At 41.8% G+C, this 21,606-nt stretch overlaps 1 protein-coding gene across 3 annotated transcripts; it reads right to left on the bottom strand.

Moving 5' to 3' along the window:
* Nucleotides 1–47: 47 nt before the first annotated feature.
* col9a3 (collagen, type IX, alpha 3) lies at nucleotides 48–19,845 on the bottom strand. 3 transcript variants are annotated; one of them, XM_084680992.1, is made up of 36 exons: nucleotides 19,494–19,845; nucleotides 18,774–18,842; nucleotides 18,600–18,681; nucleotides 18,421–18,499; nucleotides 17,930–17,996; nucleotides 13,288–13,356; nucleotides 12,020–12,055; nucleotides 11,860–11,931; nucleotides 11,684–11,737; nucleotides 9,875–9,910; nucleotides 9,399–9,422; nucleotides 9,211–9,264; nucleotides 8,081–8,134; nucleotides 7,815–7,856; nucleotides 7,648–7,704; nucleotides 7,433–7,486; nucleotides 7,289–7,342; nucleotides 7,075–7,128; nucleotides 6,846–6,899; nucleotides 6,642–6,695; nucleotides 6,417–6,470; nucleotides 6,265–6,318; nucleotides 6,118–6,171; nucleotides 5,870–5,914; nucleotides 5,694–5,747; nucleotides 5,493–5,546; nucleotides 4,327–4,380; nucleotides 4,062–4,133; nucleotides 3,405–3,440; nucleotides 3,247–3,291; nucleotides 3,025–3,057; nucleotides 2,105–2,251; nucleotides 1,950–2,004; nucleotides 1,627–1,809; nucleotides 1,438–1,515; nucleotides 48–1,197 (listed from the first exon to the last, which is right to left on the bottom strand). In XM_084680992.1, exons 1-36 carry the CDS (start codon nucleotides 19,602–19,604, stop codon nucleotides 1,013–1,015), a joined length of 2,379 nt encoding a protein of 792 aa, XP_084537118.1. In that variant the 5' UTR covers nucleotides 19,605–19,845; the 3' UTR covers nucleotides 48–1,012. The 3 variants fall into 3 exon arrangements, with proteins under 3 accessions (XP_084537118.1, XP_084537116.1, XP_084537117.1); XM_084680990.1 differs by lacking the exons at nucleotides 17,930–17,996; nucleotides 18,421–18,499; nucleotides 18,600–18,681; nucleotides 18,774–18,842; nucleotides 19,494–19,845 and adding an exon at nucleotides 14,423–14,685; XM_084680991.1 differs by lacking the exons at nucleotides 48–1,197; nucleotides 1,438–1,515; nucleotides 1,627–1,809; ... (26 more) ...; nucleotides 12,020–12,055; nucleotides 13,288–13,356 and adding exons at nucleotides 15,156–17,239; nucleotides 17,415–17,563.
* Between the last annotated feature and the right edge of the window lie 1,761 nt (nucleotides 19,846–21,606).

Here is a 21,606-nt window from a genome sequence, read left to right as displayed (position 1 = left end):
ACATGGTGCTGTAGCATCTTACTGTACATACAACAGTCACCCACAAATAATAAATAGTATTTAAAGTCATGTATATTTAATAGTTACAGCACCGGTACACAGTGGATGTGATCATTGCAAAATAAAAAATGTAAAGCCCACAAATTGATACTTGAGTTATTCTACAATTATAATTTCTGATGCATCCACACCGCTTTCATGTTTTTATTTCAAAACTTGTGTAAAAGGGAGATCTTAGTCATCTAACATGTAATCAAGAAGTTAAAAAGTACATTTAGATGGAGCAAAACTTTACAAAAAACAAACATTTGCAAGACCTGTTAAATACTGTGACTGCATCAAAATACACAATATCTGGGCGTAGATCTTTTTTTCATTGCCTGTTACAGTACACACAGCTTCTTTACATATAGGCTCAGCTTTTGCTTTCTGGCCCCATATCTTCATATTTTACATAAGTAAGCTTGTCTTGTGGGGTCACCTGTGGGGGTCACCTGTGGTCTAAGCAGAAAGGACCTTGAAACATGGACAGTCACTGCAAAGACAATCACTGTTGTCAGGCTTTGAAAGTAATATACTATAGGTATGTTAACTAAGATGGTGGATGTTGAATCAAAATGTACATGCTTTTTACATAAATGAATTTAAAGAAAGTATGGCCTACAAGCACTTTTCTAGTAAAGTTGTTTTCAGTCATTTTTTACGTTATTCATTTTTGATGGTATTTGGAGTGACAGGTGTTCTTCTTATATCATTCTTTGTCCACTTGATTTATTGATGGACTTTAGATTTGTAGTCTTTCATTTCATCTATGATTTCCCAAACTGCTGATACTGTTCTTTAACACTCATGGGATGTTCTCTTCGTTTCATTTACAATCACATTGTTGTTACAGTTCCTGTCCCGTTTGACACATATTAACGTGGAAATGTGATGTTTCTTTCCTCTTCTTCTCATCCTCCTCTTCCCCCTTCCCTGGGGTTGGTGGTTTCAGGGTGAGGGGTAGTATTGTTTAATGGTTCTTGGGGTTGGAGGTTTTTCCAGAAACTGAGGCACCTTGACAGGCTGAAGTGTCACAGATTCCAGGAGACCCCTGGTGTCCGGTCCTACCTGTCCGGCCAGACTCTCCTGGCTCACCTGGATCTCCAGGGGATCCATCACGCCCATCCTTGACGATTCCATGCACTCCTGTCAGACCTGCGTGCAGAAAAAGTCATGTTTCATTCTGACATATAGCATCCAGCTTTTTTTACTCAGGTCCACCTTGTCCTTCTAATAACAGCTTTCCTACAGAGTCAACCGTATACTGTCTGGGCCCTTTGCTACAGTTCTCTCTCTTCCCTACGTTTCCTACCAATGCAACCATCATTATCATAAAGCAGAGATGCCTTTAACAATATTTCTTTAACAGCATACTGTACAGTATACGATGCATACCTTGGTGTCCTTGGTCTCCAATAGGCCCGTCAACAGCCTTTCCAATGGGTCCCTTGTCTCCCTGTTCACCAACATCACCTTTAGGACAGAGAGAGTAGAACATTAGGCCATGCCACACTGAATTGATGTGTGAGATTGGCAAGACCTGGGGAAAGATCTCAGCTAAAGATGTGAGTTAACTTCTCTGACCTCTGGGACCAGGATCTCCCAGGTCTCCAGGCAGCCCTCTGTATCCTGGAGGACCTCGAGAGCCAGGGTGTCCAATAGACCCCGAACCACCTGGTTTCCCAGCGCGTCCGGCAGGCCCAGGACGACCAACCCCTCCTGGGGACAGGGGCCTCCTCAAGTTGGCAGCCAACTGTGCAATCTGATCTAAGAAATAAAGGATAGGGGAAGACTCAGATATTGACAGACCTATCAATATCTATTAAGTGACATAGGAAGTTGGATACCACAATGGTAATTTATCCATCCAAGTATAATACATGGAAGGGCATGGTAAATATCCTCACCATCAATCATTGAGCCACACAATTCTCTGATGTGCTGTTCACTTGCAAGTTTACCCTGGGAAGAGAATGCACAACACATAGACAGGCATGGCATTCTTAGTAGTGTCATTCAGACATGCTCAGTAGGAGGGGATCAGAGCACTAAGGCTACTCACAGGAACACCATTTTTCCCTGCAATGCCGGGTAGACCTTGTTCACCCTGGAAGCCCATAAGTCCTGGTTTTCCTGGGGCCCCTCTGGCCCCGAGTTCTCCTTGAGGCCCCACTACACCCTTGGGTCCCAGCTCACCAGTCTTTCCCCCCTATGAATAAATAAACACAATCAAACAACAGCTACCATTGAAAATTGCTATGCACATATATATAAGGGGTCAGATGGCTGAGCGGTTGGGGAATCGGTTAGGGAATCGGGCTATTAATCAGCCAGTTTGATTCCCGGCCGTGCAAAATTATGTTGTGTTCTTGGGCAAGGCACATCACAATGTCCCTGGCAATGTCCCTGTACTGTAAGGCGCTCTGGATAAGAGTGTCTGCTAAATGTAAAATGTAAATGTAATCTTCAGCAAAAAAAAAATGTTTTCTCTTTCGTTCACACATTCTCTTTGGACCAGTTTAGTCCCCAGAGGATGTGTGTGGGAGAAGACGTTGTGTTTTCTTCATAATGAAGGTGATGAGTGAAACAACAATGCAAGAGCGTTAGCATCGACGAAGGTAGTGAGCCCAGGGGCGCCGCCAGGAATTTTGGGCCCCATGAAAAAATAAAATAATAATTTCATAATTTCTATTAGTTTATTCTATTTTTTGGGGGCCCCTATCAGTCAGGGGCCCTTGGAATTGTCCTAACCTTTCCCCCCTATACGGCGCCCATGAGTGAGCCACATTCATGCTGTGGCTGTATTAATATGAACTGTGCTGCTTCTCAGTGTGTCCACTCTCTGCCTGCTCATGAAGCTAAAGCACTTATACCTCAAGCTAATTAATCCTATTGAACTAGGAATGTGGCATAGAGTTTTCAGTGGGTTGTGTGCTGTAGTCTTGTCAAAGGATGGAATTAAAAACTGTAAAAATAACTCACCTCTCCCTTTTGGCCAACTGGACCAAATGGACCCTGAAAATATTGGAACAGTTGTTATTATTATAAACCAAAAGGTGACACTTCGAAATGGTATTGAAAAGTTAACAACAAATACAACCATACAACTTATTGAATTTTGTGCAATTCCCCCACTTGCAGATATTTGCTATACATAAACAGGGTGGGCAAAAATAGGGCAAGCTGAAGTAGGAATAAACTTACAGGTTCTCCGTTCTCTCCTGGGAGACCATCACTTCCTCCCACGCCCTAAACAGGAAAAAAGGATCTGAATTCAATGCTGCTTATTTGAACTGATAAGTGCTATCTTCATTTGCTTGTACCAAATGAGATGTAGTCGACTGTGCTTCTAAAGTCCTTACCATATCTCCCTTAGGCCCTGATGCACCAACTGGTCCCTGAGAGAGAATGAAAGCAAGAGAGATAGAAAGAGAGAAGAAAGGGCAACTGTTAAATAAATGAGAGCCAGCCGTTATAAGGCCCAATAGCAATGGCCTTAGCTCCATAGATGGCAAGATGGTGGGAGTAGGAGGTGTGGAAGGTACGAGTAGGGGGATCTGGGAGCTGGATAAAGGCATGCTTTGTTCTACCCCCCGGCCCTGAACAGGGGGCAGCTTTGTTTTCACTCTCCAAGGCAGTCTGAACACTAAAGTTGGGCTGTGTAGAGTACTCTGACCTGTTCATGAACATATTCCACATGACATTCCGAGATGGGTGTGGCTACATAAACTACTTTATCTTTATTTATCTGCAAATGTGTGTGTGTTGTATTTGTAAATTACATATTCGCTTAATCCAGTTTTGGGTCAGTTGGTCAAAGGTCTTATCTTAACATATTTCAAATGGAAGGCCATGTTTATTTCCACAAGGTGTGCACTGCATTGACATTGATTAGGGATGATCTGGCATTGAACCAGATAGCGAACATTCCTGGGTTTGCATTCCCAGGTATTGAGTAAACACTGAAGGAGACTCCGTAGTGCTCCTGGGTCCTGCCAGATGTCACATCTCAGACTCACCCTTTCACCAAATCCTCCTCGGATCCCCGTTGGTCCTGGAAGGCCAGGGTCCCCGAGTGCCCCCTTCACCCCCTGTTGCACATGACATAGACAGCAGCATCACTCTATAGTTCATTATGAGATTACAATAGATTAGTATTTGTAATTTATTCAACCAGTTGCATGAAAGATAAACAAGTATCCAAAATTCAACAATTTTTAAATGTGTTATTCAGTATTTATATTTACACTTAAATCATCTTACATTTCACAGTAGGGTACTGACCTGGTAACCTTTAACACCCTGGCCCCCAATGTTGCCCACTGGTCCAATGCCACCCTAGAAATGGGACATGTGTTAACACAAGACAAAGTACATCCGAGGCTTCAAACAAAAAACACATCACAATGATAGATTCACATCATTTTACATCAAAAATATTGTTTAATGCAATGACCAGTTGAAACAACACATCATTAAAACCTCTTTTGGAGATTGTATGGTGTTTGTATGCAATTTAATGCATGAAGTAAGTCCTAATATGGGTGTGTGGGATTTTTTTTACTTCTGCTGAATCCTTACCTATCTGGAGAATCTAATGTGGAACTGCACACAAAGACCCACCTGTCCCTTCTCAATATCCTCCTCTCTCCTCAATCCCTCCTTTATGCATACATCTCTTTACCACTGACTCCACCTTTGCAGGTTACTAGAGCAGCAGCAGTCCTCTTTTCTTTGATCCCTTCCAGTTCTCTACAAATTACACTCTCTACAGGTGACACTTGTCATGTAATTATGTAAATCTTCGGGGTAAGTCTATAACAGTCTAATGTGTATAGCATTGAGTAGTACCGAAAATGAATCCAGAGATGCTGCTGTGGGTGTACGGATATATTTATACTGTACGTTGCTATGCAACTGTCTTCATTAATCATAATTCTATTGTGTTGATAATGTTCTACTACTGTCTCTCTCAATACTCACCTCCAAAGTTGTAAAAAAACACACCAATTATGAAGGCAAACAATTTTACTATTAAGTCATTTGTATATTTGTGATTTGTCAAACTTGGAATTGTCAGTAGAAGAGCAGCTTCAAATAATTGCTGGACAGATAGGTTAGAAAAACAAACATAAAAAAATTGTCACTATTTGAAAGGACTCTATTTGTGGTTCAGTGTCCCCGTTTCCTCCCAGTCTTGTATCATGACAGAAAGAAGAACTCATGAATAGATAATGTGCTAAAATCATTCAGTCCGATGGATGGTGCAGTTTGGATCAGGTATGTATAGCGAGGGATGTTTGAGTACTTAAAGATCATGTTTCTAAAGATTTGATAGAGGTATGAAGGGTACACACAAATGTATAAATGGATAACAACAGAAGTGGCATGTTCTGATTCAGGCGATGTTGCAATGGATATAGTGATGTACTGTAACCATGTCTACTTACAGCCACTCCTCTGGGTCCTGCCATACCCCTTTCTCCAGGAATACCAATGTCGCCCTGTGGGAGGAGTCACAGGATGATGCATACTGGTGAGAGGAGCTCACGTACAGAACAACAACCACAAAAACAACAACCATGATTAGTTTGCCAACACCCAGTATAACCCAGAGCCCAAAGTTCCCCAGAAGCCCATCAGATACATACAGGAATACCTGGCTCTCCAGATGGTCCTGCTTCTCCCATTTCTCCTGGATCTCCCTGAGGAATGAGAAGGAAGCAGAAGACACCGGGATTGTTAGTAAGATGTTATGACTGTCTGTATGGTTGATCGGGTCACCACTGTCTCATGCTCCTTGGTGGTGTGTGCTTGTCATACTCACAACTCCTCCTTTAGATCCTTTAGCGCCAGCCCTTCCTTGCAGACCCTGAAACAATGGAACACACACATGACAACAAAAATTCACAGTAACATGAATTTCTAATTCAATGACTGTTCGGATTGGGGCATAACAGGACAATAGGGGCTGGCTCACTCTACACAGTGGGACACACACTGATCCTGTCAGGCTCCACACAGGGCTCTTTGACAGGAGGACCCACTGAGCCAGAGGAACTTGAGGGTACTCACAGGAAGCCCATTGGGTCCTTTTTCGCCAGGCACACCACCCCTACCAGCATCACCCTGGCAACAGAGAGAAAAATGGTCACTGTCACATGCCATGCCAAACTCATTCAAACACAGAGAAAGAGAGTAGCCTGATAAGGGACAACGTACCTTCTCTCCATCTAATCCTTGGGTGCCATCTTTCCCATCTCTGCCAGGAATACCCTGAGAAGGACACAAACGCCCTGAAGCTCATTCATCTCATGACAGATATGTCTGTTTCTGCTTTTCATTTCAGTTTGTATTGGATAAGCAGCACTTACAGGCTCCCCTTTGGGTCCTGATCCACCAGGACCTCCTTTTGGACCAATTTTGCCCTGTTTAAAGAAATTACAGTAAATTGGCCCCATTACTTGGGTGATGTGTGTGGATTGCAGAACATGTCGTGTGAGTGAATGTCTCATTGTCATGTTTCATCATTAAATCATGACATGTTGCATGACAATACTTAAAATCGCCCTAACCATAACCCTTTATTATTTACTCACAATGTCTCCCTTCGGTCCATTGAAACCCTGTGGTCCATTCTCTCCAGCATCACCCTGGAATCATCAGATAAGACACACACAGCTATTTATTGATGGGACCAATGGCCTCTTATGTACAAGCATAGAGACACAGTATCCTGAAGATCTGAACAGGGATGAGAAACACTAATAACAAAAATATTTAACAAACAAAGAGAGACTCACTGTCTTTCCAATAACACCTGTAATGCCAGGCTTGCCACGGAAACCAGGTAAACCCTAAAAAGAGGATCAGAGACGGAGAGAAATAAACAGGGACAAAGCTGTACTGAACAGTAAACAGAATTCCCACACAGCTACAAGGGCAGTCTGGTGAGTTAAATGCTGCTTATCGTGTCAGAGAGCTGGGGTGTGACAGAGACCTATGGTGTGTGGGGTGTATGCCGGTACTCACCCTGTCTCCCACTGGCCCCATCGGCCCCTGGAGTCCCCTCAGTCCACGTGGACCCTGGGAAACAGGACCAGATGATGTTCACACCGCAATCAGCATGACCACAACCCACACCCACCATCAGTACTTAGAACATCTGAACTGTACCTCAATCCAAAGAGGATTTGAGACAATGCTAGCAGCATCTACGGGAAACAGGTGAGATGCACTGACTCACCTGCAGCCCCACAGTGCCAGGGATCCCAGGAGGACCAGGGAGCCCAGAATCACCCTAGGAGAGAGGACAGGACACAGTCAGACACGAGACGCAATGGCAACAACAATAACAAAATGTACCCTGTTTCAGTCCAAATAATCTCACCTTTTCTCCATCTTTCCCAAGCTCTCCCTTGTCTCCTTTGTGTCCTGTGTGACCCTAAATGAGAAAGGAATAGGAAGAGAAGGAGAGAAAGGTAGTGAAGGAGTACAGAGAGAGAAGAGGAAAGTTAGCATTGCACATTCCATGAGCTTCTTATGAAGAGCACAGACATCAGACATTCAGCACCAGTGAAGACCAGCCCAGAAGGCGGAGGTCACCTTAAAGCCAGGCATCCCAGGAGGGCCAGAGGGACCAGGGGGACAGATGGCAGGACACTATGTGGGGACAGGGACACATCGAGTCACTCTCTGAATCTGTACAACACTATTCTGACACGTACTGTCTGGCATGATTTCCCATGTGGTCAACTGAATAGAAACTGTACCAAAAGATCTCCACTGCCATCAGGGAGAGCACCAGGAAGACCCTTAGAGAAAGAGGGAGAGAGGGAGGGAGAGAGAGAGAGAAAAAAAAGAGAGAAAGAGAGAAGGAGAGAAAACAATACTTTGTGGTGATGCAGCTCTAACTCATGTTGTGGTCATGCTAGAAACATCCACTAGGTGGCAGTAAACATTTACATTGTTTTCTGCACAATCAATGGTATAGTTCTGATGAATGATTGAGATGTTTTTACTGATGTAAGTTACTTACTGGGGGTCCATCAAGGCCGGGAGCGCCAGCCTGTCCAGAAGGACCCTCAGGGCCCTGTGAGAGAGGAAGAAAAACTCTATGGTAGATGTTTCAAAACAAACCAAAAGAAGAAACAACACAATATGAGAGGATCAAATCCCCACTGTATAAATATTAGATTCTATAGTCTCTACAGTTTTAATCTCATCATGGGAGTCAGATGGCAGAGCGGTTAGGGAGTCAGGCTATTAATCAGAAGGTTTTGGTTCCAAATGACGTTGTGTCCTTGGGAAAGGCACTTCACCCTACTTGCCTAGGGGGAAATGTCCCTGTACTTACTGTAAGTAGCTCTGGATAAGAGCGTCTGCTAAATGACTAAATGTAATCTGTAATGATGGAGTTTAGGAAGGAAAGAAGGAATTTATTGCAAGTAGCAATGGACATCAATTGAATCCAGTTCTGAACCCCTTCACACACTCTTATCATAGGCTTACTCTGATCAGACCCAGTCACAGCAGTGTGTTCCTCCCAGACCACTCCATCAGCCAGTCTGATGAGAGCTTGTCTGAAATTAGACTTCATCAGGAAGTGTTTCTCCTGTTTCTCTTAGGAGGCTCCCCCGACTACTCAACCCAAAGACAGGACTCCAGGCTGGACAGCGTACACTCATGGACCCCAACCACCCAACTAACTGGTCTGATTATATGATTTCCTATGGTTGCGTATGATTTATCCTTCAAATAGAAATGATTGTAGAATATGAGGTCAGAGTGAACAAGGGAAGGGATTTGCACAACCCTGTTTTCAGTGAACTGCCTGAGCTTAGCTTGGCTTCCTGTGGGCCCTAAAGCAATCACCCCACAAGGTATTGCTGCAATTCAGAGATAAGAGAGTGGGGTGTGACAGGGGGTGGCCCTGCTACTGCTATCTGAGCAGTCTGGATTGGAAATGTGTTGAGTATTTTGAACTAAGTAAGTGTGCATCTATACTCCACGTACATTTGTTCCAAATAACTGGCTTTATGGTGATGCTGTATTAGCTGCTCGTAAATGTTTTGAATGTGTATATTTTCAACTTCAAAACTGCCCCTGATATAGAGAATCCTTAAAATATAAAACATAACATCTCAGAGATTGAGAGGAGACACTCACCACAGGCCCCTGCGGCCCCACTCCGCCCTGCAGCCCGTTGGCTCCTGGAGGCCCCTGGAAACAACAGAAACAGGAAGAATGGAAACACACACAAATTTACTAGAGTTTCCGACATGCAGGTAGGTATTTGTGGGAGCATACATTCACACACATGCATAGTGAAAACCCAGATGAGAATCTGTACTCACAGGAGCTCCTGTTCTCCCTCTGCCCTACGGAATACAGGGGAAGGCAGATTAAGTCACATGAACAGATTATGGGTGACATATCAACTGAACAAGGTCATTTTGATCAGATGATATACTGCAGCTGATTTATAAGGGTTTGTTTCATTGAAATCTGAGAATCAATCGACTGTACGCAATAATGTTACAGAATAATCCATTACACATTACACACAATATTATTTTTGACTGGAGGGTGTTTTTCCAGGTTATTTGTGCAACTTGGTGTGTGTGTTACATGAAGAATCAGAGGTTGCTTCTAATCCTTGAGTTATTCCAAACCTACATAATCTATAATAGTTTAGATTGGTGAAAAGAGTTCTGCTACAGACTGTGTGATAGTGAAGCAGTGCAACAGGGACACTGTGTCACTGGGCAGCAGTGTAACAATGTACCTGGTCGCCTGTGTACCAATGTCATAGAGGTGTGTGAGTACTTACAGGAGGTCCACCTGGCCCGGAAGGTCCAGCATCCCCCTGTAGACACACACACAGATAACCTCTCAGATAACCACAGACAATAATCTGAAGGGATCACAAACTTGACGATTGATCATTCAATCAGATGTGTTGTACCTGCAGGCAGTCTACTGAACTTGACATGATTTAAAGAAAAACACCTGGGACTGTTTTCCCATTGGAGTGGGGATCAACCACAGAATGAGTCCAAGGAATTCCTGCTTCAGGTTCCCTTTTTACTCTCTTTCACTCTCTCGTACGGCCTCACCCTTGCCCCCTATACCCCAGCTCTATTTGGAGTGTCTGTGTGGTGTGAAGGGAAAATACATCAACATTCAGCTGTCACATAGTGGTGTCACAGCAACCTTAAGGCATTCCTCCCTGTTCAAACAAAAAAACTTGATTTGTGCACAAACACTTCCATACATACACATAGAGTAATTTAAGCCACTTGTTTCTTAACTCGTTCACTCGCTCACTCACTCACTCCCATGGGATGTTTTGTTCTGTTGAGATATAATCATAATTAGAACATTTTACATAGATTAATACTTAATAGTTCCAATGTCACTGGTTGACACTAGGAGCAAAGTAAATAAGATCGTAGTTCACTCTACATTCCTTGTTTCCAAGCTGGGGGGGGGAGTGGGGTTATGCTTGTCAATTTATTGGCACGTGGATGTTACCCAGGAAGTAACACAACACATTAAATCTTGGTATTTAAGGCTGTCAGGTAATCATGCGTGTCCTAATTACATGTGTGGATTAGTTGAAGTGCAAAGAATTGCCTATTTTTTGACAGTGTAGTCAATGTCAGTCTTCAAGTTAACATCAGACCTTTTCTGATCCTCCGCCCTTTATTTTCAGATTTTATGCATGAATATACAGGCCTTCATAGTTGATTCATCTTTAGACACCACAATGCTTTCATGCCTCTTTCCTGTTCTCTCTATTTCAGATGATGACTGTTCTTCCCATAGTCCCCCTGGGTCCAACAGTCTAGGCCAGAGCAGTGGGAAACTGGGCACATTCCGGGCCGGATTAGAGAAGCAGCAACCTAGATTAATCTGACTGACAGTCACCTGATTCCTCATTAAGAACATTTCCACAAAGAGGCGGTTAGACTCAGACAAATCCAGGTTGACAGAGAATAACAGAGGCCTGGTGTGGGTACCAGCTTGGCCCAGAGTGAGGTCTGTTAGAACCGCTCTTTACCAGCCTGATACACTGACCCGTCATGTTACCATAGGTAGACACATTTAGTACTGTGGGTTATTTTATCCTCAGTCATGGGACTGATCATCAGACTGTGTATACTGTAGCATCACAGACTCTATATACTAAACAGAATGGGGTAACCAATGTTACCAATGGGGGAATGGTTATGGCTCATTCGTTTGATGCCTTTTGATTTGATTGATTTCATTGTCAGTTTAAGACATAGCTTGCAGCCAGCATTTGCTTCTGCATGGTCCTAATGTGCAAACTGTTTCTGCCTCGATCACAGAACTGAGGGTATTGGGACAAATCCATTTCAAATTGGGAGGGGACATACCCCTCCCCTGTGCCTGTGTATGTTGAAAAGGATGTGTTGAAATTAGTTTGGATAAGTAAGTGTACAGACTTCACTGTGTATGTGTGGGGGAGTGTTTTACTGTTTTACTGTTGGGACTAAAAGGACGGTTACAGTTCAGGAAGATGTGATATCCAACAAAGCACATCTCTAAACCCTCCACCAGGAGCCCTGGGGAAGTGGGTGACACGGAGAGCCTTTCTGAGTGAAGTACTCACCATCTCCCCTGGAGGACCATCCTTCCCAGCTGGGCCATCAGGACCAGTCAATCCCTGAAGGGAGATGTACACCCAAAGTCAGAAGAGTGTGGAGAATGCATGAGTCTGACACCCACTGAAAGAAGTGTTGTGTATGTAAGTGTGTGTGTGTCTGTGTGTGTGTGGCAATTACTTACGTCTACCCCTGGAAGGCCTGGCAGGCCTGGGCTCCCAGGTCCTCCTGGTATACCTGCTTTCCCTTTAGGTCCCTATAAACACATGGCCAGCTCAATAGCTACACTTTAAAGTGCCTCTTGTTGTGGCATAACATTTAAATGGCAGTGTGGTCCTACTTACAGTCTTCCCAGGAAGTCCAGCAGGGCCAGTTTTGCCCTGTTAAGAAACAGAAACAACATCATCATAGATGGAATCATTTACATAATTATTATTATATGCAAATCTATAAAGTTTCTGTTTACCTCTATTTTCAAGACAAACTCATATTGTCATAAGACAATGGTTCAAATAGCTCACAAAATATATACAACAAATGAATCCCATGTTGTGTATGAGTTGAGGAGGTAGCAGATCTAGACAGAGAGTCTGGATGCATACTGTGCTTGAGCACACAACAGGCTGCAGTTCCCCTCTGCCTGCATTAGGAAAAACAAACAGAGCTAAAAGGACCCAATAATTCTACAGGGCATATGGAGAGACCACAGGTTGGTGTGGAGAGGGGGTTGTGACGGAGGAGAGGGAGGGGTAGTAGGAGGTAACTTTAGTTGCTGCTAGGGCCGGGGAAATGTATGAATAAGGCCTCTGTATAACTGGCAGTTGTGAATTTACTTTACTTCATCAAAGCAGTGGAAGTATTCCCTCCCAAAATGTTAAATCTCGAAGATAATCACATTAAAATATTTACTTGAATTAACATGCAAAAGAAAGGCAGCCACGTTTGCCTGGTTGACATAAAATCTGAATGTCTATTATTTGCACCATAACATTTCTGCTAATATTAGTTTGTTACGTACATAGACACCATATATATATATATATGTATATATATATATATATATATATATATATATATATATATATATATATATATATATATATATATATATATATATATATATATATATATATATATATATATATATATACATATATATATAAGATGACTGCCTGTGGGGTGGGACCAAAACTTTAAATGGGAGGAGCCACTCTATAAAACCTATTCTGAGAGCAATCATCCTCAAATGACAAGAACTCCCTTATACATCAGCATCAATGAAGGCAGTTTACAAATTTCACATTTACAGAAACAGCAGTATGTGCCTGTTGATTTGTTGAAATTTGAAATTAAATTAGAAGTTTAATCTCAGTTATTGTCCTTATTTACAGCAGCGGAAATAACAAATGTCTATCTCAGTTCCTATGTCAAATTTTATGAGGAATATAGTTCAACACAATTGTGTCAGGTCTTGTGTGAAGAACACAACTCATGCTAGACTTACATGATGAATGAATACATAGTGGATGTAATTGGAAATGTGTTTAAACTGTCGGCCCAGTCTTAAAGCTTATGAAGTACAGACTATGTCTTCAGTCTCTGGGCAACTCACATCAGTGCCATCCTTTCCCGGGGGTCCTGGGGTTCCTGGCAGCCCATTTGGTCCTCGTGGGCCAGGTCTCTGTAACAGGAAGAAAACGTCCAAATAAATATTCACAACAAAACAGAATAATATTCTACGTATTTAGGGAAGGATTTCTACTAAAGCTTAATTGACAGGGCCAATTCAGTAAGAAAAAATCGTGTTTGATACAAGTCCACTGCTTTTAAGTAGCTTAACTATTATTGCACCTAGAACTTTAAAAGCGGGGAAATATTAATGGCCAACGCTTTACGCATTGCTTTACGCATTGCTTTTGAATCCACAGGCGAAAGCTACAGACATAAAAAAAAAAAATAATAATAATAAATAAGTTTTCTTAAACGGGATTATGCTATTCAGGGTAATAATGAGAAATGTAACGAAATAATATTTGATTGCAGGTTAGATGGTAATGAAAAGTGGGTAGATGGTAAAAAGGTTTACGCACAAACGGATGGGGGGCATGGCCAGGACACAAAAAGCCTACAATCAAATTTCACAAAATATTGGCCAAATAGAAATCATTTTATAAGGGACATTGCTAATAAGTTTCAGTGTTTCCATTAGCTGCATGATCTGAATGAACAAAGGTGTCATTGTGCGCTGGCGACTGATCACCAGGCTCTACATTCCTCAGCTTCAGGAAACTGAACTCCACGACTTTAGAAATCCTTAAAAGTAGACGAATACAACAATACAGAAGTGTCAACAGCCTGGCATTTAGACCAACTTAAATAAGAGTTTAGAAAGCTAATTTAGTTACAACTAAATTGCACTGCAGTGGTAGGCCTTGTTTTACAAACAGCACTGTGCAAAACCGATTTACCTGTAGGCTACCTGATGAAACAAGACAAGATTTGTCAGGGCCACATGCAGTTGCTCACTTTTCTAGATCACTACAGACGGAAAAATGTCTCCATCAAACGCATCTCAATGACAATGATACAATCTCAAGTTTCTCAGCCTACAAGTAGGCTACTGCAATGGATGTGGAGTTACAACTATTTCGTCCACCCACCATCAAACCTCAGTTTTAAGACCACTGACAGAATGTAGACTGCATTTTAGAAAAAGGAATGAGAAACGCATTAAAGCTACCGCTTACCTGTGCTGAAGATGATGTCAAAAGCTGGCATAGCAAAAGCACACCAAGAGCTGAGAACATAGCCATAGCTCCCGCTCGCCCCTCAAATCGGATTATACACGGAAAAATTTAAACCCCGTTCCCTATCCTTATCGATGGCTCCCCCAGTATAAACAACGGACCGCTCCTTCACCTTACAGCAAGCGGCTCCTGAATGGCATTCACTTAGAATCCAGATAAACCCGAGCCTCCAGCCGAAGGGGCTGAGCTCAGTCTAGCTCTGTCGAAGGGGTGAGGGGGTGAGGCGAGCTGAGGGAAGGGTGGAGGGAAAAGTAAGGAAAAGGACATAACTTTGGAACCGGTGGGATGAGCTAAAAGTCCACAAAACTCCAGGGGGCGAGTGGTGACCAATTAAAAACAGGCCACTGCCGACTCCTTGCTTATTTGTGAAAAATTAGTGGAAGGGTGTAAGCAATATGGTTGAATCTCCAAAAGGTATGCAGGCCTACTGACATTCCACTTGTCCAGACTGGTCATGTAAAGATCTATGAATTCTGGCCACATCTACAAAGGACTGTGGCTAGATACATTTGATCATGAGGCTGGGAAAATTAGGGTCCAAAAATGTGGCCCCCTCTAAATGTAACTGTGCACACACTTTCAGAGCTCTGTATGGGGTTTTATCCATCAATAGCTGAACTCATCTGGCCTTGAAAGAAATGCTGCATTAAATAAAACGTAAACAATCCAAAAGCAGTTGCACAATCTTTATTAATTTATTTAACAGATCTCAGAAGCTGCATGGTACAAATTAATATGGAGCATAAATTCTTGCCATTTACAAATAATTCATATGAAATTGTGTCCTGAACAATGGCACCATCAACTTGTGTCCACACAAATTGAATAATCATGACCCATACAGAAATCAAAGTTTACCATCCACCACAGGGTTTCCTGAGATTTGCAATTCAATATTCTAGGAGGGTAACCTGGGCTTTGGCTAATCATTTCTTGAATATATAGAAACAAATGAACATTAAATGTAATAAATAAAGACCACAAGGGCTAGCAAATGGAACAGATCATAACCAGCACCTTACATCAACCACATGTATTTCACTCAATACAGCATATTTTATTCTAAAACTGCCAAGACCACATACAATCACCCAATCACCCAGTCTTAGTTTGTTAGTTTTTTGGCAATTTTGTCCTTCATATAACTCATATCTCTTAGCCAAAATATACAAATTGTGCAACAACCCTGAAAGAAAACTAAGGGCATACAATCATGTTCCCTTTTCACAGGGGGGGTTCAAAAGAAAATAATGCAGAATGTCAATTTGAGTATAGCCTCATCATAATATTTACCAATCAGTTTCCCACATTTTCAGTGCAAAACAACTGCATTCACAGCTTCTGATAGTGTTAAGTGTACTAAGAAAAGACAGTTGCATTATACATATTGGTCGAAACAAGCATTTCATTAATAACGCTTCTTACACAAGTAAACTTAAAAAAGGGTTCATGTTATCAATAGGGACATTTCATTAACCTATGGCACAGTATTATTGTCCCGCCACCTGAACAGATATCCCAGTTCTAACCAACAAATAAGCGATTGATGGATTTGCATTTAAAAATGATTCCTGTAAATTCATCAGATCTTTGACAAAAGAGATCAATTGACATAATAGTAATAATAATAATAATAATGAGAAGAGTAGAAAACAATAAGGCCTGGGAACACATTACACCTTCAGTACCTGTCATTTTTAGAACACCATATAACTAAGTTTGATACTTCCTGCTCCTTTATATATTCAGGAGAGTCCCATGTCTTGTTCTGAGTTTGGAGTGTTGGATTCCACATCCATCTTCTCCACATCTTTTCCATTTGTCTGGTCACCACCCGCTTTCTCAAGGGTTTCCAGACTTGCTGCTGGCTGTACTGCCATCCCCTCCTCAGGAACAGATGTGAAGTCAGTGCGGGGGATTTTCTCCCCTGGTTCTGACAAAAGGGAGGGAGAACCTTTAGAGGAACCTTCAGTGGGAGCCTTGACGGGTGGCACTTCAGACAGGCTTGCCTGGTCAGAAAGTGTGTCCTTGGGGGGGACTGTGCCGAGGATGGCCGCCTGCCCATTGGTGAGGTCCCCTGTAGGTCTGTTGCTGAGAGTCTCACTGTCACCTTCCCGTTTCTTCTTCAATGGTTTTTCACACTCTGTTTCTGGGACTGGAGGGGTCTCTTGGAGGGTGTCCTTTGCCTGACTGCCATCTTTCAGTCCTCCCTCCATATCACTCTCCCCTTTTCCAGAATCAGGGTCTGCGCTATCAGAGTGGTCCATGTTATCATTATCATTGCTGTCACCATCTTCCAGAGATTTCAACTCTGGTTTGGAAGGAACAATCAATGCACTTGTGTCTTCAGATTCCTTCTGAGGGAGCGTGCTATCCTCTGGCATGTCTTTTTCATTCTTAGGAGACGCTCCGGTCTCTGCTTCTCTTCCTTTAGCCTGTGAGCGACCTTCCTCCACTCCATCTCTGAACCCTGCAGCCTTAATCTTTAACTGTTTCTGAATCTTTTTGGGGCACCAGACAAACTTGTCCTTAGGCTCATAATGCTGGTAGGCATAAAACACCAGATCTTTACGCTCCTTCTTGTTGCGAACAGCAAACAGGAAGTAGTCAAGCACGCTGCGCTTGACACTGCTGAGGTTCTTCTTGACCAGTGTCTCCTCCAGGAAGAAGCGTACCAGTGGAGCCTGGTAGTGCTCAAAGCCCAGCTCTCCTAGGCTCTTCAGGATGCGAGTAATGCGCAAGTTGTTGTGTACGTTACTAGAAGAGACATTTAGATGGAAAGTTCAATTGACGCTTTAAATGTGAGAGAAATGCAGAATTGTCAACAGAAAATAAGATTGAAAAGCCTATTTTACAGTCAAGAAGAACACACCTTACAGTGAATACAATTACAAATATGAAGCCTTAGATTGGGTCTGACTCTGTAACTCACCGTTCAAGATTATGAAATCGTTCTTTCCAGTTTTCAGCACGCTCCACTTCGCCAGTGTCTTGGTTGACCAGCCTGATGCCATAGAAGCCCAGCATAAGTTCATAAGATTCCACCAGCCTTCGTGTAGCATCAGTACTCTTCTTGAAAGCCTAACAGTGAGAGTAACCAGGAGATTGGAATTTTTAAAATCACCATGGAAAACAATACAAACTCACACTTAGCTTGCAGGGTTACCCAAAGCAGTTTTCAGTTAAGGCGGCCGCCTATGCAACACACGCCTGCCGCCTTAACTACGTTGTAAAAACAAACAAAAAAACAAACAATTTCCAACTATTTTCCACTATAATCTGTGAAATAAAATGTCTAATTTTGCATACAATGTTCAGTTTGAAAATTTCTAATTCAAAACTATTAAATACAGATTCCATTTGTGCTGGCACCAAAATAGCTCCATAGCTCACACTCACTTTTAGATTGGTATTTGTTACATAACACTTTCAGTTTCATCTCCTCACCTGGATCTCGTTCAAGGTCAGCTCAGAAGCCATATTGTTCACTCCCGGCTCACGCAGAGGAAAAAGCCTATGGACAACATTGAAACATCAATTACCCATCAATTCATACATTGATGAATTACTCCTGATGTGTTAAAATACACGACAGTCGTTGCTGCAAATTAAGCCATCCCTGTGTATGACAACTGATCTAAGCATTTAGCTGTCACGTGCGTCACTGCGTTGTCACAGGTGTCTAGGGTTGTTCATCTTTACCACATCCTCCTTCTCTTACTCTCTCAGGGGTTCAATTGGAGTCCCCTTACTCATGCATACAGCTGACCACCTTGCAAACACCTCTTTAGGTAGGTATGCCATGAAAAACGATTGCAGGTAGGGTGTATTTATACTGAGAAGCTTAATCAAATCTGTCTCATTACCATTCACTACATTGGGAGTAAAATATTTTCAAAATCACTGATATCAAGGCTAGAATAAACATGTTTACATACCACTGAATGTAGGAGTGAACTCTTTCCAACCTCTTATAGTCCGTCTTCCACTCTTTTAGAAACGAATCAATTGAAACATCTAGTAAAAACAAAAACAAAAGACAGCATGACAAGACTTTATGGGACAAACACAAATAAATATGCTATACTTAAGAATTCAAATCATTCTAGTGACCTACCATCAGGAGAAGAGCGATATTCATTTAGATAAAATTTCAAATTTATCATTCTGTCTTCTGGGAATTCCTCATCTTTAAGATTCTGTTGACACATAAAAACACAAAGAATGATCTGGATCAGTCTCTGATATGTCTTGATAAAGTCAAGAGCATGAAATTTAGCTTGTGACTTACAGGATAACCTCGCCTGTAGTTCTGCATATCCTTTGCCGCTCGCATGTTTCTTGAGGAGGTGTTGAGCCACTGTCAAAAAATAAAATACAATCGCTTAGTCACTGCATGCAACCTTTGTCCTCCAATACCAACAACCTACATCGTATAAAGCTGTATTGAATTCAGTCTCACTAAAATGGTGATTAAAATAGTACAATACCATATTTCTATAACAAGCACTAGAAAGTTTAATTAAAGGCCTCTGATAGCTCCAGAATGATGCTTGGTTGTGATGTGCTAAGAATATAGATTTCAATTATATTTGGATTGGAAGCTTTAGCCATTTAGCAACGCTCGCAATTGCAGGCCAAAGTACACTGTAAAACATCAAACCAAATGCACTTGTGTTTTTCCGAACCTGACGCAGTAATAAAGTGCACTTAAATATCAAACGTAAACGGTTAGGTTCGCATTTCGTCAAAAAAGAAAAGAGAACAAATCTACTGTACACCCGATGTATAAAGCCAACCAGGCACACTGACACTGTACAGGTAGTGTTACATCAGAGCTAGCTAGTAGCTACCATGTAAACTAGCTTTAGCAAGCAAAGTGGCTAGCATCACAAGTTAAGCTACCAAGCGTACTACTGCTATTATTTCCATTGTTCAAAAGGTAGTTGATCGAAAAGATTGTATAGCTTCATAGCTATACTTCAAAGTCTCAAACGAATGACAAATATACCAGCCAAGTTTTCGTTTTTTCCTGGTTGGAGCGACGCGTTTGGTTTTCTCCGGGGTCGTCCCCATCGCTTTCCCAGGTCGAATCATAATCGCAGACGAAATCGTCCTCCATCACTTAGTTAAAACAACAATGTTAAGTCTTCAAGTAAACTAATAATTTCAAAGGGTCTGCCACGGCAATGAGACATTTGAATAACTTTCAGCTCCAAATTCGATGAGGACTACTGTCCCTCCGTCTTTCTACATCGTCACTACCCATCACTGCGTTCACCGTAGTAGCGTTCTTTTAACTGGTTGAATTAGCTTAGCAGTGACATGCACTACTAGGCTAGTCAGTAGTAGGCCAACTTGTTATTCCCGGACTGGCCACTATTTGACAGCAAATGCGAGTGAAAATGCAACACTTTGTGTACCCCGTCTACGTTGGAATATAGCTAAAAAGGAACAAAATATTGTTAGAAAAATGAATAAATTGTGTTAATATTAAAATAAATCTCAAATATAGTTTTAAGTGATGTGTCAATTAGTGATGTGTCAATTTGTAGAGGATTTTTAAAATATTAACACTATTTAGTTCATCAGCTCATTAGTAAACCTGGTATGCTGACGTCAGCAAGTTAATGACGCTTAATGATGAAGGCAACGTAGAAGAGGTTGAGAAAAAAGAAGGCGGATCTACTGACTGTGACTACTAACAGCCCTTTGACTTCCATTAGGCCTTTCTCATACCCATATCCTAGAAGCTTTCAATAACTGTGGTTTCATGTCTAAAACGTGACAGAAATTGATGGTTTGCGGAAAGGTATTTGTACTGTTTCAGGATGATATCCTGAGATTTTGTTTTAATTGTCTTAATAATGCATGCTTGAATCCCATGCAAGGAAATTATAGATTGTGCTGGCTATTTGGATCTTGCCCGATGGGCAGTAAGAGTCACTTGGCAGATCCCTTAATATCAATCTGGCCATTCAAGGTGTGATGTTGTGGTTTCCATGGAGAAATGAACAGCCATGGTCATTTCTAAGATACCATACCTTCTCTGCGTAGTTCAACATTTATGTTCCCTATGCAGCTACATCTCTGTACATTCCTTTACCACAATGAAGACTGATATCTTGCTTTGAAGTTAATCAGTTGATTTATTAACGATTTCAGGTCCAAATTCAACAATTTAATGAGATTAGAATGGATTGCTCAACATTTTATCTATTTGGATTACAAACATTTTGTGTGAACTGCTGTCTTAAGCAATTGGAAATCCTGAGAACACAAACCTCTGTGTTTTCTCATTTCACACCATTAGTAGATAAAAATAGTATCTTGACCTATCTGGGGGTATTCTGAGTGGTGTGGCTGCTCTTTTGGGTTGCTATTTTTGTCCTAGTTACTGTGGAAACTGTAGAGCTGTGCTCACATTTTTTTATGTTGATTTCAATACTATTGAGAATAATTCAGTACAAATACTCATAATAAATGATCTAGGTCTAGTATTATGGGATTACAGTTGATAAAGACATACACACACACACACACGCACGCACACACACACACACACACACACACACACACACACACACAAACACACACACACACAGATGCATATATGTAAGCACATACACATATGCACACACCTTTTTGTTATCATAGAGTAAATAGTTGAGCCACACCAACATTAAAGATGTGCTTGACAGTGTTATACAGAGCTGGATGGCGTGATGGAGAACTTTGATGAAGGAAATTAGCTGAAAATACAACAGCTTTAGATGCCCATGTTACCTGTCAGAGATAATGAGTTCCATTGAATCTTAGCAAGGCTTCACAGCAGGTCATGACAACATGATGTGCCATTTTATCTAAGATCTCAGATGCACATGCAGACCCATTTCCCTTCCCTTCCCACACACACACGCACATATTGAAAACATGTTTCCCTCTAAGTTGTTTACCGTGTGGTAAAGTGTGGGTTTTAATTGTGTGTTCAGGGGCTTTCAGCTCCTATGTTGTGAGACTCTTGTGGCAACGTGCCCATGAAAGTATGTGTGTCACTTCAAAGACATGGTCTAACTGGTGCATTGCTGCTGAATATGTGTGCACGTGTGAGTGTGTGTTACTGG

This window comes from Hypomesus nipponensis, chromosome 18 (assembly GCF_054491055.1).
Source record: "Hypomesus nipponensis isolate SF chromosome 18, ASM5449105v1, whole genome shotgun sequence".
NCBI classification, from domain to species: Eukaryota; Metazoa; Chordata; class Actinopteri; order Osmeriformes; family Osmeridae; genus Hypomesus; species Hypomesus nipponensis.
The sequence above is the reverse complement of the archived record's forward strand: the minus strand, read 5'-3'. Positions and strand labels throughout refer to the sequence as shown.

What these genes read in the sequence shown, in the direction of transcription:
- col9a3 (XM_084680992.1), bottom strand. Translation starts at nt 19,604, where the DNA reads ATGGAGGACGATTTCGTCTGCGATTATGATTCGACCTGGGAAAGCGAT. An exon ending in ACTACAGGCGAGGTTATCCT is followed by an intron (nt 18,682 to 18,773) that starts GTAAGTCACAAG and finishes ATGTGTCAACAG; the next exon opens with AATCTTAAAGATGAGGAATT. An exon ending in TGGGGCCGCAGGGGCCTGTG is followed by an intron (nt 8,135 to 9,210) that starts GTGAGTGTCTCC and finishes CCTCTCTCACAG; the next exon opens with GGCCCTGAGGGTCCTTCTGG.